Raw genomic sequence first — 18,886 nt, 5'->3', positions numbered from 1 at the left:
ATTGCGTAAACATGAATTAGCTTCCCTCTTCTATACAAAATGAAATGGAACACCATTGTGCAATTCTAAAATTCTCTGATATCGTGGCAGTGGAATAATGAATGGTTCTTCCAAGTATATTATGGTTGGAATGCTAGGGATAAATTCCTGGTCTTCCAATCTACGGCATTGTGGCCTTTGCTCTTTCTTTATCAGCACTTTCTCTGTAAATGCAAAACTATATTCTGTACTCTGTTTATTTTCTCTTTTGCACAACCTGACACATGGTATAATTTGTCTGGCTAGCACGCAAAAAAACAATGCCTTGGCTGCATCTCAACAGATGTAACAATAATAAAACAATTCTATGCAGTGAACAATTTATGGGCGCTGCGGAGAAATCACTTAAGTTCTTGAAGATCCACAGCGATACATTAAATAAGGCTAAACACTTGCTGTAAACGCACTGCACACATTTCAATGTTAACTACAAGAGAATGCCTTTACCTGAACATGTCTCCAAGACCTTTCAACATCCCTTTCTTTGCTTTTGTCTTCTCTTTGTCCTTTTCTTTGTCTTTGTCTTTCTTCTTTTCTCTCTCTTTTCCAGTCTTTTCCTTCTTTCTATCCTCCTTCGTCCTTGAACCATTGACCTGGTTCTCCATTGGCCCACTGGCCAACGATGGTTGATCACTTGCTGTTGACACGGACTCCCTTCCCGATCTAGAACTCTCCTCTGTGTCTTCTTCCACTGTGAGCGAAAGGTAGAACATAAATATTGGCACAAAGTGTTAAAAAAAAAACCAGCTTTGACCAACTTAGAATTTTGAAAAATGGCAATACCATATTCTTTTGAAAAGACCAAGAATTTTTAAGATATATTCACCCAGGGCCAGAAAACACCAATGATCAACCTGCCAAAGTGGTGTTGGCAGGTTAAATGACAGCTGGAAATGTACCAGACTGCTCATTTTTCACGAAGATAGACACAAAGTGCTGGAGTAACTCGGCGGGACAGGCAGCATCCCTGGAGAGAAGGAATGGGTGATGTTTGGGGTGGAGACCCGTCTTCAGACCCTGCGAGTCTGCGTTAAAACGCGGTCGTAGAGCTGGAGGAGTCACAGAGGGGGTGCTGCCAGAGAGGGTGTTGCAGAACTCTCGTCGGAGAGAGGAGGAGAACCTCTTCAAAGTAGGCAAACCTTGAGGAGATTTCGCAGTGGAGCAGATGAAATGTGTGGGAAGGAACTGAAGAAGGGTCTCGACCTTAAACGTCGCCCATTCCTTCTCTCCAGAGATGCCGCCTGTCCCCGCTGTGTTACTCCAGCATTTTGTGCCTATCTTCGCTGTAAACTCGCATCTGCAGTTCCTTCTTGCTTGTTTTTCTCTCTCGCTCAACGTGCAGTATGATGTCACTTCACAACACAGGTCACTTCACAGTCCCACCTCCATTCCTATTTTGAACTCAGGGGGCCAATTCTTGCCCAGGTCATGACTAGCTGTTTCAGCAAGGGGACAGGGCCTGAAACTTTGACTGTACAACTCTGCCACGCATGCTCCCTGTCTGGGTCGGACAGTAGTGGATTCAAGGTCCAGCTCAAAGTGTAGGCCGAAATACATGTGCCGCACTGGATGAGCTGACTCTTCAAAGTAGACATACAATGGAGACTCTCCATCTTGGATAGACACAATATGCTGGAGTAACTCAGCGGGACAGGCAGCATCTCTGGAGAGAAGGAATGGGTGACGTTTTGGGCCGAGACCCTTCTTCAGTCTGTTACTCCAGCATTTTGTGTCTATCTTCGGCTTAAACCAGCATCTGCAGTTCCTTCCCACACTCTTCGTCTTGGGTTGGGGGAGATCAGAGACCCTGTGGTGCGAGCTGAACAGGATGAGGGGTTCTCCAGTACAATTACCCTCATTTATCCCTTTAACAAGACAAACACTCTTCTGCTTGTCGGAATAAAACAGAAAACGCTGTAAACACTAAGCAGATTAGGGAGGGAAATTAGAGTCAACTTTTTCAAACAGTGACTTTACATCAGAACTGATGCAGTCTCAGAAACAACGATTTTTCATCAGAATTGATCAATCCGAAATGATAACTCGGTTTCTCTCTCCATTGGCGCTGGATGTCTCTAGGATTTTCTAGTTGATTTCTGGTTTTCAGCAATTTTCCTCTTATACTGTTGGTGAGGGGCAAAAGATTTAATAGGAATCTGAGGGGTAACATTTTCACACAAAGGGTAGTGGGTGTATGGAACAAGCTGCCAGAGGAGGTAGTTGAGGCTGGGACTATCCCAACGTTTAAGAAACGGTGTGACAGGTACATGGATAGGACAAGTTTGGAGGGATATGGACCAAACACAGGCAGGTGGGACTAGTGTAGCTGGGACATGTTGTCCGGTGTGGGCAAGTTGGGCCTGTTTCCACGCTGTATCACTCTTATGACTCGACTTTTATTTATTGGATTCAGTTTCTTGAAATACCAAGAAAAACAAGTTTTTTTTTCTTTCCCCACCATTTTAACCATACTTCCTCAAAGTCTACTCTGCCTGAGTATAATTTTCTGCCATCTCCGAACTGTCGTCAAAAAACTGTTCCTGCGATATCAATATTTGATTTAACCTAGCAGAAGCAAAGAGGTGCTATAATAGGCTCAGTGGACCTTCTTTTACATTGCAATGGGGCATTTCTGAATGGCGATGACTTCTCAACTGATATCAATGAAGAAGCTTGTTGGGATGCCCATAACGAAGTGGACCTAATTCACTGGTATATTTTCCTGGCCGCTACCATGAGATAATCCTCACAAGTTCACTGCAATGGTTCAGTTGGGTGTGTAAGACCCAGGTGTCAGGAGCTGTTTCAGATAAGGGTGTGCTAGGGCAACTGACAAACTAGGGCAAGTAACAAGCCAACTCCAATGTAAACTTGCTTTTACATGGGGCCTTAAATAACAAAATACATCTAAAGTATTCAAGAGAAAGTTAGACTTAGCTCTTTGGGCTAAAGGATTTTAGGAGTATGGGGAGAAAGCAGGGACGGGGTACTGATTTTGGATGATCAGCCATGATCGTGTTGAATGGCGGTGTTGGCTCAAAGGGCTGAATGGCCTACTCCTGCATCTATTGTCTATGTTTCTACGTAAAGCTGCTCCATAGGAAACGTTAATGAAGAAATACAACACTGAACTGCATGCAGACGCATTAAGGACAGGTTCACCACAAGCTTGCTCTCAGAGAAAGGGCACAAATAAGTTTTTACAGGATGAGCCATGTGGAGAGGCAGTCATAAGGTCATAAGTGATAGTAAAAGTAGGCCATTCGGCCCATCGTCTATTCTGCCATTCAATCATGGCTGATCTATCTCTCCCTCCTAACCACAATCTCCTGCCTTCTCCCCATAGCCCTGACACTCCTACTAATCAAGAATCTATTTATCTCTGCCTAAAAAAATATTCACTGACTTGGCCTCCACAGTCTTTTGTGGCAAAGAATTCCACAGGTTCACCACCTTCTGACTAAAGAAATTCCTCCTCATCTCCTTCCTAATAGAACCTCCTTTAATTGTGAGGGTATGACCTCTAGTCCTAGACTCTCCCACTAGTGGAAACATCCTCTCCACATCCACTTAATCCAAGCCTTTCACTATCCTGTACGTTTCGGTGAGGTCCCCCCTCATTCTTCTAAACTCCAGCGAGTGCAGGCCCAGTGCCGACAAACTGTCATCATAGGTTAACCTACTCGTTGCTGGGATCATTCTTGTAAACCTCCTCTGGACCCTCTCCAGCGCCAACACACCCTTCAAGTCAAGTCAAGTCAAAGGGAATAAAATTCAGAGATTGGGCGCAGCTGCTGAGGGAACAACAGAGAGTGAAAGAGTGATTGAAATCAGAGATACAGACAAGGACAACTCACTGGAATTTAGAAGGACGAGAGGGGATCTTGTAGAAAAATATAAAATTCTCAAGGTATTGCACAGGGTAGATGCAGGAAAAATGTTCCCAATGTTGGGGGAATCCATAACCAGGGGTTACAGTTTAAGAATAAGGGGCAGGCCATTTAGGACTGAGATGTCTGAAACATTTCTTCACCCAGAGAGTTGTGAATCTGTGGAATTCTCTGCCACAGGAGGCAGTGGAGGCCAATTCACAGGATGCATTCAAGAGAGAGTTAGATTTAGCTCTTAGGGCTAAAGGAATCAAGGGATATGGGGAAAAAGCAGGAACGGGGATCAATATGATCGATCATGATCATATTGAATGGCAGTGCTGGCTCGAAGGGCTCGAAGGGCTAATGGCCTACTCCTGCACCTATTTTCTATGTTTCTATGTTACATTGGAAGATGCACTTTAATTTAATTAAAATCAGCAGCATAATCAAATCGTTTCCATGTGAAGCTTTTTTGTTGTGGGACGTCATCGGCACCAAACATAACTGCTGTACTGGGAGGGAAAATGAAAAGACAAACACAGAATAAAGAATAACTTGAACACTCAATCATCAACTGCTGGAACCGACTGCCTGTAAAAGCAGTACATACCAAGTTGCTGAAGCAGTCAAAAGGGAATTCGATCAATTTCAGATTCAGCAGGGAGTAGACAGAATTATGTTTTGGGTGGGATTTTTACAAATTATCCTGGATTTTAAAAGCTACTTGACTGATAAAAAATGGTTGGGTGGGCTAAACGATCTCATTTTTATATTTGTGCCTTTGGTTAACGGTCCTTTCTTGGTCACTTGAAATATTCTTAATACTCCCTTTACTCACAAAACCTAGATAGAGTGGATGTGGAGAGGATGTTCCCGTTAGTGGGAGAGTCCAGGACCACAGCCTCAGAATAAAAGGTTGTTCCTTTTGGATGGAGATGAGGAGGAATTTCTTTAGTCAGAGGGTGGTGAATCTGTGGAATTCTTTGCCACAGAAGGCTGTGGAGGCCAAGTCAATGGATATTTTTAAGGCAGAGCTAGATAGATTCTTGATTAGTAAAGGTGTGTGGGGTTATGGGGAGAAGGCAGGAGGATGGGGTTCAGAGGGGAAGATAGATCAGCCATGATTGAATGGCGGAGTAGACTTGAGGGGCCGAATGGCCTAATTCTGCTCCTATCACTGATGAACTTATGAATTTTTCCAACATTCTGCACAGTATCCAGTAGTTTAATTTCAATAGACCTTCATGAGGGTCCTCTACATGAGATTTAAATCTGTAAATGGCATTGTCCCGAAGCAACTCTGTGCTCTCTTCCCAAAGCCTTCAAGTCAGAATCCCAACTATCAGCCTTCCCCATTCAAAATCCACACTCTAATTCATTATTTCTCCTACCCCAGATTAATGCAACACTTCACAATGTTAATGGCAGCTTCCAAGGTCCACTTTCTGGAATTCCTAGCTGGAATCTCAAACTTTCCACCTCCTTTACTCTGGGCATAAAAAACAAAACCGCTCCTTTTGCTCATCCTCAAGATCTCTCCTTCGCTCACCCATTCCTTCTATCCAGAGACGCTGCCTGACCCACTGAGTTACTCCAGCTTTTTGTGTCTCTCCTTTATTAGTTCTGCATTAACTTTCAACAGGTGTTTTGCGAAGTTCCGCTAATTTTAAAAAACGGAACAGAAAGATGATTTTGGAGGTAAAATGGAGGCAAATAATTCTGGTGTCCTTGTGGTATCAGAATTGGACACCGACAACCACATCAAGTCAAAGGTGAGAACTTCAGGCAACATTTCCTACGTGGCACTGAATTTCATTGCATAGGTCCACACAAAAGTCCTGATTGTGATTTGAAAGGGGAAAAGCAAGCAATTTTATACAGGATTGGGGTTTTTTCCAGACTGCGTTAACTCAGAAGCATAAAGAGACATAGTGCTTGAAGCTGCTGATGAAAACAAAATCATCGTCCCTGTTTTTTTTTGCAACTTATGAAACTGGGGAGGGGAAATCAACATAGATAAAGCGAAAAGAAGGCAAATCGATCAAAGGTGCAATACAGTGCTGCAGACTTGAAAGTTCCAGTCCTGCTGCACTGTCAAAGAAACTACTTTGAGAAGAATAAATCAAAAGGGTATAATGTCCTCATTATATGAATGATCTGCATTGGTTGGGCAGAATCAAACTAGTATAGCAACGCCTTCATCAGCTTATGAATAAAAAAATCACATAATTTAATCACACAAATTCCCTTTACGTCTCTGCCTTTTGCAATTTTTTGTTTATGGTGTTAGAATTTCTTCACTTTCATTTCAATACGAGTCATTTTTACTGAGGTTCTCTTTCGCTTTGATATAATGGGCACACAACTAAGTAAAACGTGTACAATATTCAACTAATATGTACATGTTTCGAAACATTAAAAAATGGGGACCTAATGATTCAGTCTCTCACTAATGTTTCTTGATCCCAATAATTTGCTCTCAAGTAACATGAGCAATTGTAATCTCATCTCTCTTGGGGCTCGTGTACTGTCCAAGGGCAAGCATTTCCCTACTTCAATGCGGTCATTTAGCTGGAAGCTGCTGTCATGACCAGTATAGAGAAAATAAAGCAGTGAAACACAAATCGAATAATTGTAAGATTTGCATTCACAGGACAAGATTAAGAAATGACTTGGTGTCTAAATGTTACATTAAGCCCGGGTTCCTTGGACACTTTAAAGAGTCTCAGAATCAATAAAGGTTTAGATTATGTGTGTTGGAAGGAACTGCAGATGCTGGTTTAATCTGAAGATAGACATAAAATGCTGGAGTAACTCAGCGGGGCAGGCAGCATCTCTGGAGAGAAGGAATGGGTGGCGTTTCGGGTTGAGACCCTTCTTCACAGTCTGAAGAAAGGTCTCAACCCAAAACATCTCTCCAGAGATGCTGCCTGTCCCGCTGAGATACTCCAGCATTTTGCGTCTATCTATGTACTTAGAGTATAGTACACTAAACAACTAGCTAAAAATATGATCATTCAAATCCCATTGTGCATCTGAGCATGTTGTAATAGCTCGTTGTAAGACTTGCTTTTCACCACAAAGACTGCTAATCTTTAAGTGTTTTCCAAAGTGAGCATTAAATACAAACAATTACAGCATTTAGTTCATGGAAAATTATTTTACTGCGCTGCATTGAATCAAAGGACAAATTCAATTCAGGAAAAGGATTTTTAAAAGGAAATATTTTAAATCTTCAGGCCGTCTACTCCAATGTTACTGAAGAGCAAATCTTCAAAAATGTCCATTTTGCAAAACTAACTGATAGGCGGTGTGGTCGTTTAACCTGCACTTCAAAACTGAAATAGGAAATTATAATCCTGGAGCTCGACAAACCTCTGCTTATTTGTTGCAGGCATCCAGAATTCAACGGAAGGGTCAAATTACACTCTGTTCCTCTTAATATTCATGATCGGCCAATAATTATGTTAAAACTGACTGTGTCAGCACAATAATGTGGCAGTGCTTTCTCTCAATGTTATGTCTAAGCACTTAATATGATTTTGTTACATTTTGAATACCATGCTGCAATCCAGAGTATACAATGACATTATAATGGACCTCAAGCCATCATGATTATCATCACAGATTGTTTCTTCAGTGATTAGACTAACATCCAATAGTTTGGTATGACAATGACTACATTTCCTGGTCAGTTCTACCCAAGATGGTTTCGTTTACTTTCGAGATACAGTGCGGAAACAGGCCCTTCGGCTCACTGAGTCCGCACCGACCAGCGATCCCCGCACATTAACAAATTCCTACACACACACGGGACAATTTAAACATACACCAAGAAAATTAACCTACAAATCTGTACGTCTTTGGAGTGTGGGAGGAAACCAAAGATCTTGGAGAAAACCCCACGCGGTTACGGGGAGAACGTACAAACTCCATATAGACAGCACCCGTTAGTCGGGATGGAACCAGGGTCTCCAGCTGCAAGCGCTGTATGGCAGCAACTCTACCGCTGCGACACTGTGCCGCCCCTGGTTATTAAACTAAACTAAGCAAAACTAAAAAGCAAGTTAAGGTTCCAAAATTCAAGTGGCTGTACCAAAGAAAGGCAAGCTCCGATTTACTCGATCTCACATATTTGGCTGACGATAACTTTCTGGTTCTCTCTCTCTCGTGAATATGTCTGCATTCCCCTTTAACATTTCGATGCCATTTTTACCATCACCTCTCACTTTGGATAGTCACTGGGACTCCTTCTTGAGCATTCATGTTGCTTAGTGCTTGCTGTGACAGGTAGAGCATGAACGACAGGTAGAGCATGAACAGAGCCATTCCTACCCTTGAAAAGCAAAGGCTTCCAAAACAGACAGGTTTGCACATTCAAACAGTCTCCCAGCAGAAACAGCCAGGTACGCAGCTTGCCCAATTAGACAATAGACAATAGGTGCAGGAGTAAGCCATTCGGCCCTTCGAGCCAGCACTACCATTCAATGTGATCATGGCTGATCATTCTCAATCAGTACCCCGTTCCTGCTTTCTCCCCATACCCCCTGACTCCGCTATCCTTAAGAGCTCTATCTAGCTCTCTCTTGAATGTATACATACTTGTACTCAATGAATTTCCTCCTCAGCCTCACCTCTGATTGCCAGCTCCTTTGCTGCACAAAACGTAAAGCCGACAATTGAAAAGGAATTCTTCATTTATACAGGTAATATAAAAACAAATTGCACAAAATACACTGTGTAAAGCTAACTAAAACTACACATAATAACACTTTTTTCTCTTAATGGATCTAAATATATATGAGTAGGAAGGAACTGCAGATGCTGGTTTAAACCGAAGATGGACACAAAAAGCTGGAGTAACATAGAAACATAGAAAATAGGCGCAGGAGTAGGCCATTCGGCCCTTCGAGCCTGCACCGCCATTCAATATGATCATGGCTGATCATCCAGCTCAGTAACCTGTACCTGCCTTCTCTCCATACCCCCTGATCCCTTTAGCCACAAGGGCCACATCTAACTCCCTCTTAAATATAGCCAATGAACTGGCCTCAACTACCTTCTGTGGCAGAGAATTCCACAGACTCACCACTCTCTGTGTGAAGAAATGTTTTCTCATCTCGGTCCTAAAAGACTTCCCCCTTATCCTTAAGCTGTGACCCCTGGTTCTGGACTTCCCCAACATCGGGAACAATCTTCCCGCATCTAGCCTCTCCAACCCCTTAAGAATTTTATATGTTTCTATAAGATCCCCCCTCAGTCTTCTAAATTCCAGCGAGTATAAGCCTAGTCTATCCAGTCTTTCTTCATATGAAAGTCATGCCATCCCAGGGATCAATCTGGTGAACCTTCTCTGTACTCCCTCTAAGGTTAGAATGTCTTTCCTCAGATTAGGAGACCAAAACTGCACACAATATTCCAGGTACGGTCTCACCAAGGCCCTGTACAACTGCAGCAGAACCTCCCTGCTCCTATACTCAAATCCTCTTGCTATGAATGCTAACATACCATTCGCTTTCTTCACTGCCTGCTGCACCTGCATGCTTGCTTTCAATGACTGGTGCACCATGACACCCAGGTCACGTTGCATCTCCCCTTTTCCTAATTGGCCACCATTCAGGTAATACTCTGCTTTCCTGTTCTTGCCGCCAAAGTGGATAACCTCACAATTATCCACATTATACTGCATCTGCCATGCATTTGCCCACTCTCCTAATCTATCCAAGTCACTCTGCAGCCTCTTAGCATCCTCGTAGCCTAGTAACAGGCAGCATCTCTGGATAAGAATCTGAAAAAGGGGTCAAGACCCGAAACGTCAGCCGTTCCTTCTCTCCAGAGATGCTGCCTGTCCCGCTGAGTTACTCCAGCTTTTTGCATCTACCTTCGGTTTAAACCCTACATCTGCAGTTCCTTCCTACACATCAATATGTGCAGACTGGCCCCTCACTATTGTGAAGGACGATCATAAAATAAATACTCCAGCTTTTTGTGTCCATCTTAAATTCATATGAGCATTGTGAATGGTCCGGAGAGTAAATTGCTGTAATTAATTTTATTACATACATGTTTCCATTCCTTCATCATCCTCCTCCTCCTCTTCTTCTGCCGGCTTATCGTAGGACTTGTCAATGGCAGCCCGGAAGCTCTCGTTGCACCCTCTTCCCCGGATGATGCGAGGTCGTGGCCGGTGGAAAGGAATGTCACTGTTCAGGGTTACCTCCGCCACTGCAGTCTGCAGGCTTTCTAATGAGCTTGATTTCTTCAGACCTAACGAAGGCCCAACGTCCCTGGTCGAAGAGCCTTGGAGGTCAAGATGCAAAGTTGTTAATTAAGGTTGCGCTGGTAATTGAGGACCAAGCCTAGATATTTGGTATTGGTCTCTGCTAATGCAAACCCCCCAGGGGGGGTTGCCCGCGACATCATTTGGAGAACGTTCACGGCACTCACTCACAGACTTCTATCAGCCCACGGCTCAAGAGGCATGTCCCGGCCATTCGGGACATTTCCTACCGGCGGTGCCTGCGGAAGGCACGCAGCATCATCAAGGACCACAGCCACCCAGCACGCGGGCTGTTCTCCTTGTTACCGTCAGGCAGACGATACAGGAATATAGCTGCACGAACCACCAGACTTAAGAACAGTTTCTACCATCAGGCCATCAGGCGTCAGAACTCATAAACACGTTTCACATCATATATGTTGATTATTTGTAATATTGTCTTTTTACCTATTTTTAATATTGTCTTTTTACCTTACTAATGTCATTTTTTAAATCTTATTTATAGAAACATAGAAAATAGGTGCAGGAGTAGGCCATTCGGCCCTTCGAGCCTGCACCACCATTCAATATGATCATGGCTGATCATCCAACTCAGTATCCCGTACCTGCCTTCTCTCCATACCCCCTGATCCCTTTAGCCACAAGGGCCACATCTAACTCCCTCTTAAATATAGCCAATGAACTGGCCTCAACTACCTTCTGTGGCAGAGAATTCCACAGATTCACCACTCTCTGTGTGAAAAAAACCGTTCTCATCTCGGTCCTAAAAGACTTCCCCCTTATCCTTAAACTGTGACCCCTTGTTCTGGACTTCCCCAACATCAGGAACAATCTTCCTGCATCTAGCCTGTCCATCCCCTTAAGAATTTTGTAAGTTTCTATAAGATCCCCCCTCAATCTTCTAAATTCCAGCGAGTACAAGCCAAGTCTATCCAGTCTTTCGTCATATGAAAGTCCTGCCATCCCAGGGATCAATCTGGTGAACCTTCTCTGTACTCCCTCTATGGCAAGAATGTCTTTCCTCAGATTAGGAGACCAAAACTGTACGCAATACTCCAGGTGTGGTCTCACCAATGCCCTGTACAATCCTTGGAATATTACTGCTGAGGTGACCCATGGTTTTGTCAAATACATTTCATTGTACCGTTGACCCTGTGCCAACCTACACATGACAAATAAAATTTATTATTATTATTATTATTATTATTATTATATTAAGAGTGATGGGGGGCTCGTTATCATTGAATGTGACAGTTCTGCAATGCTGCGCCATCACGTCTCACACAAACACACAAAGCTGGGACCGGAGTCCTTGCTGAGATTTCTTCAAAACGTTAGTCTGGTGTTTATTGCTCACAAGACAGAAAACCTCGCAAACGCGAACCTTTGACATTGCCCCCCACCCCGGTTTTTGGTTACGGATATATTTTATACCTGCCCACCGCATAACTGAACTATTAATTGTTCCTCTACAGAGGTCTGGCACCAGTTAAATGGCACCAGTTTTCTCAAAGCCCAGCCAAACATTATTTGGAACTCAGTGACTAGAGTTTCCCAGGACCATGAACTATAAGTGAAAGTGCATGTTTATACTTGTCACAGTATTCTACCGGGACAGTCATTTGGATTATGAATTTATGCTCCCAGCATAGAGGAAAACCAATGGTGGATAATATAAGTAAGCTTGATCATGTTGTAGTTGGGTGGTCGCTGGTAAAGACCTCCCTATCGTATAACAGAAAACTACATTCTGGATCCCCCCCAAAAAGAAGGTTGATCAACAAAGTTATAGACTCAAAACACATCTGTACTATTTCAGCAGCACATGTGGAATGCCAGAATATCTCAAATAGTCTCGCTGGGAACAAAGATTAACAGGGTATGAGATTACAACTCAGTCTGCAGTTTTATAACTTTCTATACTTGTCCAGTGCCTTTAAAAAAAATCCCAATGTAGACACCAAGCAAAATTTATAAGCCTGCACTCAAGGATTTTAGTTACGTCTAATCTATTACTGGAAGACCGTCGATATGAAAACAGTTTTCGTCCACTTTTTGTATGTTCGCACATGACAATGAAACCTGTTATTTTACATATAGAATTATTTTCTACATGTGCTATTTTTATCAGAAGGATGCATTTTGTGTTGTATTTCGTGTGGCAGAAGGGGAGAGAGGAAAGGGACCCTAAAATGTACGGCTAACCGACTGTACAGGGAGAAGTTGAAAAGTCATCTTGAATAATATAAAGTATGTCTGACATGGTTTTATGATAATAGACTAGTTCTACAATGTGGATAGATATCCTTTGCTCCAGGCAAGACAATATTCAGTTAATAATGCTTTCAGCTCCCACATAATGTTTCAATAACTTTGCCATTCAGTGGCCTGAAACGTTAACATGGTCATTTCCACAGGGTGCATTGGGAAAGCAGAGATACTCCTCTTTACTATGGGGAGCTTGTGTGCACGTTCACAAGTTCGCAGGTTATAGGAGTAGAATTAGGCCATTCGGCCCATCGAGTCCACTCCGCCATTCAATCATGGCTGATCTCTGCCTCCTAATCCCACTTTCCTGCCTTCTCCCCATAACCCTTGACACCCGATCTAATCGAGAATTTATCTATCTCTGCCTTAATAATATCCACTGACGGCCACCACAGCCCTCTGTGGCAATGAGTTCCACATATTCACTGCCCTCGGACCGAAGAAATTCCTCCTCACCTCCTTTCTAAAAGAGTGCCCTTTAATTCTGAGACTATGACGTCTAGTCCTAGACTCTCCCACCAGTGGAAACATCCTTTCCACATCCACTCTATGCCTTTCATTATTCTGTAAGTTTCAATGAAGTCTCCCCTCAACCTTCTAAACTCCAGCGAGTACAGGCCCAGTGCTGTCAAACGCTCATCCTATGCTAACCCACTCGTTCCTGGAATCATTCGTGTAAACCTTCTCTGGACCCTCTCCAGAGCCAGCACATCCTTCCTCAGATATGGGGCCCAAGTTTGCTCGCAGTACTCCAAATGCAGCCTGACCAGCCCCTTGCAGATTCTCAGCATTACATCTCTGTTTTAGTATTCCAGTCCTCTTGATATAAAGGCTAGCATTAAACTTGCCCTCCTTACTACCGATTCGACTTGCAAATTAACTTTTTGGGAGCCCTGCACCAGTACTCCCAAGTCCCTTTGCACCTCTGATTTCTGGATTCTCTCCCCATTTAGAAATTAATCTACTCATGCGCGTGTGAGGGGCCAAGGAGGGAATAAACTTCTAACGTATTTACATTTTATTAATCCATTCCTCTTGCCTCACATTATGAGAATATAAATATGGTGGTGCTTTCAGAAAGAATGGGTCTCTGACAGAGTTATCCAGCAGTTGCAAAGAGGCACATTCAGCCAAAAGGTCAATGATTCTGGTGATCTTCTTGTTATCCTTGTTCATTCTTCTGACCTCTTGTTATATTTAAAAAACTGCCCCATTTCCATTTTTGTAATAATAGAATTTTCCTTTACCTTGAGTCTAACTTTATGCCATTCTCACCTAGAGATAGACCTTCAGAAATAAAGGGCCCATGGCAGATCTTCCACACACATTCTGCACGTTTCAACCTTTTCTTGATAAGTAAGGGTGGGAGAAGGCAGGAAAATGGGGTTGAGAGGGGCAGATAGATCAGCCATGATAGAATGGTGGAGTAGACTTGATGGGCCGAATGGCCTTATTCTGCTCCTGGAACTTATGAACTCCACATTAAAGAGGCATAGCCTCTACAGGAAATCATATCCATTTAATACTTTTCAAACTCTAAAACTTCTCAACTTAATGTAACAAATTTATGCCATTTCCCCCCACTTAAGCAGAGGATTAAGAAGATAAGGACAAGTGGACTAAAAGAATCTGTGTTTCAATCCAATCTAAGCAAGGGGTAAAATGTTCCCTTATGGAAAAGGTAATCTTTTTAATACATATTTGCAGTATAAGCAGTAATTAGAATGACTAAATTTAATTACATTAGGGAAGTTAATTAATCTCAGTCAAGAGCCATTGGCAGCAACCTCAGCAATCAACTTAAGGTTATTTAAGTTATTTCCATCCTCCCACCGTAAAGAGAAGCCAGTTCCACCCGTATCAGCAAGGCTGCAGACTTAGCCATGTGTCGATTTACCTCCTTGTGGCCAAGTGCACAAAGCACAGACCTGACCCAAGATCCTTAATAAGTGTATTTCTATCAATAACAAAAGCAGACTTCAATCGAGGAAGCTGGCTCAGGGTTCGAGAGGAAATCCTGCCTTCCTGGCCAGTCAAAAATATACGCTTGGTAAACTCAAAGACTGAGATTTCAATGAGGCCTTAAAGTCTGAATTTAAAAGGCACGTCATGTGCTTTTGTTTCTGATTTAACAGAGAAAATCTTATTATAGAAAGGAAAACCCACAAAAAATCTGAATCTCCCTGGCTTCTTCAATTCCTTGTCAAGCAGGAGTCTTGAAGATTCAACTCATATGTCAAGTTCTCAACTAATGTATTATCAGCTCCCTAATCCGTATCTCCCATCACACAGTGCCATTGGCGGCAGTTAAAAATGCTGTTCACTCTGGTTTCTTGTTTTAACAACATGTCAATTTGCAGCATGTCAATTTGCAGGCTGTTTCTTTTTGGATGATGTCAACAAATCATTGGAAAAATGTGAACAAACTAATCTACAGAAGTCGCCTGCGACTGACATCGTTGCTGGGCTTCTATATTCAGGTGCAGAGCAGATGTGGGGAAATTCCACAACTAGTTGAGAATTTGAGAAAACAGCAATCCAGGCAAACAATTCCTTCTATGTTTGTAGGCAGATCTAAACACAAGCAGCTTTAAAAAACAATATTTATCTACCCATATTTACTTAACTTGCACAGGAGCAGACTATATCTTAACCATAACCTGCACTAATCATTTACTGCTCCATTTACCCTCACTTTATGCCACAAAAAAAAAATTACCACAGAAAAAACAAGCAGCAATCTAACAGCGAATCTAAAATGTGGTCATGACACCTGGATTTGTTTTAGCAAGGTATTAAATGAAGCATGTTCAAGTGCCAGTGAGTTTGCTCTTCAGCATTTGGTTAAAATGTGAGTAAAACAGAATTAAATCGCTAAGATAATAAACAAAGTCTGACTGGAGTTATTTCAAAATAGTGGCAATTTAAGGGGCTGAAAAATAGTCCTAGGGGAAAAAAAAAATTCAAATCAGAGTATGGTTTTCTGATTAATTTTACGAAAATGTTTTGGTTTGCAAACCTACTTTTTATTCAAACTATTAGAAAATATACACTTATTAAAGGTTATGAGGAATAGTAAAATTAGGCCATTCGGCCCATCAAGTCTAATCCGCCAGTCGATCATGGCTGGTCTGTCTCTCCCTCCTAACCCCATTCTCCTGCCTTCGCCCCATAACCTCTGACTACTACTCAAGAACAAGGACATTAAACAATGAGCAGGCTCGAGTAGACTTGAGTAGACTCGAGTAGACTCGAGAGTAGATGACAGAGTAGACTCGATGGCCTAATTCTACTCTCATAACTTGTCTATTGAACTTGTTAAACAAAGGCCAAATATAAGCAGTGTTGCAGTGGTAATTCTTTAGGTGCTGGAGCAGCCACTGTTAAATTCCCGGCTGATTAAAATTCCCCGCTGTTTATTTTGGCTTTTTTTTACAGAGGTGCCAGAGTGGAGCTCCGGTAGCACTCCGGCAGAATATAAGGCCTTATTAAATCACAGTGGATTCACTGTTGCACAAAGCCCCTGGTCAAAGGGGAAATACGCCTGCTTCACCCCTTTTCGTTAACTAAAACTGAAATGAAATATTTATCTTGAAAGACAGTAGTTAAGGGCATGGCTTTTAACCTCTGGCCATTCAAGTTCAACTCTTTGAAGAAATGAGGGGAGAACTTATAAAATATTAGTTCACAACCTGTACCCTCAGCTACCAGGATGTACCGAAACGTCACCCATTCCTTCTCTCCCGAGATGCTGCCTGACCTGCTGAGTTACTCCAGCATTTTGTGAATAAATCGGTGTGTAATCTTTCTTTTATTGGTGCATTAGGATCATGGGATTTTCTTCGCAAAGGACAATCCTTTAAACCCGATACAGAGGCTCTTGCGCTACTCAATGAAAGTTGCTTTATTAACAAACAAACTTCAAGATTCCTATGCTTGCTTCAAGTTGCAAAGCAGTTCTGGCCAAAGATACTAGAGGAACAAGATGGACCACTCCGCTGAAATCGCCTATACTGAAGTGTAGTACGCAAAGGAGCGTGACGTCCGCCATTTTAGTAGGCAAAACCCGCCGTCCGCTATGCCTCTCGCAGTGTAATCAGTGTTTTGGGGGAACAGTATGTGTGATGATACCATAAAAATGCAGAATATATCTCATCTATTAATTCACAGATTTTTGTTATTTTTCTTTAAAAATGTTTCTGCAAGTTTCTGCCTACTAAAATGGCGCCATGACGTACTACGGTTTTTAGGGTCGAGTGGTCTATCTTGCTCTGCTCGATTATCTTTGGTTGGCACAGTGGTGCAGCTAGCAGAGTAGCTGCATTATAGCACCAGGTTCACTCCTGACCCAGGGTCCTGTGGACTTTGCACCCTTTTCCTCTGATCATGGGGGTTTCCAGTTTCCTCCCACATCCTAAAATCACATGGCTTGCTCGGTTAAGTGGCCGCTGTAAATGGCCCTTAGCGTACAGGTGAGTAGTACAATCTGAGGAGAGTTGATAGAAGATAGAGAGTTGATTTCTTGATTAGTACAGGTGTCAGGGGTTATGGGGAGAAGGCAGGAGAATGGGGTCAGGAGGGAGAGATCGATCAGCCATGATTGAATGTTGGAGTAGGCTTGATAGACCGAATGGCCTAATTCTGCTCCTATCATTTATGACCTTATGAGAATGTAGAGAGAATGAAATTAATATAGATTAGCGTAAATAAGTGGTTAATCGTTAGTGCGGACTCAGTGTGCTGGAAAGCCTATCTCGAATGCTGCATCTCACTAAGAATTTAGTAACAGCTATACATTTTGTCATGTATGTGTGATTTTTAGTGGTTTAATAACCAAATAATAAAATGCAAGATTTTTGTTCCAATTAATCAGATGTAGAATTAAATCTATGTCACCTTTGAAATTGTGCATGTGACACTGAAACGTATTGAAGTATCAGAATGGCTACAATTGCTTTGAAAACAAGTCAATGTGTGTCTTTTATAAAATTCTGTCGGCGCATTGCCGTTGAAATATTTACTGAACTTCACTTCAATCATTACTCTTCCTCTATTATTTAGTGCTCACTAACTACAGCAATAACTTTCATCATCGGTAATGCCTACAATATCAGCCCCAAAGATCACAACATAGGAAGATGCTGGTTTATATCGAAGACAAACACAAAATGCTGGAGTAACATAGAGGGACATCGATTGGCTTACTCTGAACATAAAAACAACTTTATAGACAATAGACAATAGGTGCAGGAGGAGGCCATTTGGCCCTTCGAGCTAGCACCGCCATTCAATGTGATCATGGCTGATCATTCTCAATCAGTACTCCGTTCCTGCCTTTTCCCCATACCCCCTGACTCCGCTATCCTTAAGAGCTCTATCTAGCTCTCTCTTATAGAAAATAGTATAGTATGGTACATAGACCTTTCAGAACACAACATCTGTGCTGGCCATGATGCCAAATTAAACCAATCCCTTCTGCCTACACTAGATCCACACGCCTCTATTCCCTGCATTTTCATGTGCCTATTGAAAAGCACTTGGTTCTCCCTAAATCCATGTCAGTGCATTCCAGGCGGAATCTTGACATTAATAACCCCTCTCTTCCCCCACATAGGTACAGCAGGGAGTAAAGAAAGCTAATGTCATGTTGGCCTTTATGACGAGAGGAGTTGAGTTTAGGAGCAAAAAGGTCCTTCTGCAGTTGTACAGGGCCCTAGTGAGACCACACCTGATCAGCCATGATCACATTGAATGGCGGTGCTGGCTCGAAGGGCCCTATGACCTACACCTGCACCTATTGTCTATTGACCTGCTCAAGGCCCTCACAAGGACACAGATAATTCAGGACAAGCCTGGAGTGATAGACAGACATCCGTCCAGCTGTGGCAAGCCCTATACACTCCAACTTCCTACAAGGCAAAACCGGGCAGCGTAAGTGTTAATGACGTAGCGCTTCTAGATTAGTTCAGTGCCTTTTATGCAGGTTTTGAGAGGGAGAACAAGGTCACACCTACAAGAGCTCTACAACTTCTAATGACCATTTCATCTCAGTCTCGGGGCCTGTGTCCGAACATCCTTCATGAACGTGAATCCACGCAAAATGTCCAGACTAGATGGCATATCTGGCCAGGAAATAAGAAAACAACAACAATTATGGAAATTTTGTTGAAAATCACTAATATGGAGAAAGGAACAGGAAGATATGACTTAAAAGAGCAGACCAACTGGCTGGAGTATTCAATCTCTCACTTCTGGGGTCTGAGGTTCCCACCTACTTCAAAAGGGCATCTTTCGTACTGGTGCCCAAGTAGAGCATGTTCACCTGTCTCAATGTCTAGTGTCTGGTGCCACTTACATCCCCCATAATGAAGCACTTCCAAGAGGTTGGTTATGGCACGAATCAACTCCTGCCTCAGAAATGAGCCTG

At 42.6% G+C, this 18,886-nt stretch overlaps 1 protein-coding gene across 7 annotated transcripts in view; it reads right to left on the bottom strand.

Moving 5' to 3' along the window:
- Positions 1–18,886, bottom strand: part of pard3aa (par-3 family cell polarity regulator alpha, a) — a 946,605-nt gene that overhangs the window by 249,787 nt on the left and 677,932 nt on the right. For all 7 annotated transcript variants that reach the window (XM_078425377.1, XM_078425422.1, XM_078425385.1 and 4 more), the window contains 2 exons: positions 9,975–10,211; positions 487–730 (listed from right to left, as the gene is read on the bottom strand). In XM_078425377.1, coding sequence (XP_078281503.1) covers positions 487–730; positions 9,975–10,211 — 481 coding nt within the window. The remainder of the gene's footprint in view (positions 1–486; positions 731–9,974; positions 10,212–18,886) is intronic.

Source organism: Rhinoraja longicauda, chromosome 2 (genome assembly GCF_053455715.1).
Source record: "Rhinoraja longicauda isolate Sanriku21f chromosome 2, sRhiLon1.1, whole genome shotgun sequence".
Taxonomy (NCBI): domain Eukaryota; kingdom Metazoa; phylum Chordata; class Chondrichthyes; order Rajiformes; family Arhynchobatidae; genus Rhinoraja; species Rhinoraja longicauda.
This window is presented reverse-complemented; position numbering and strand designations above follow the sequence as displayed.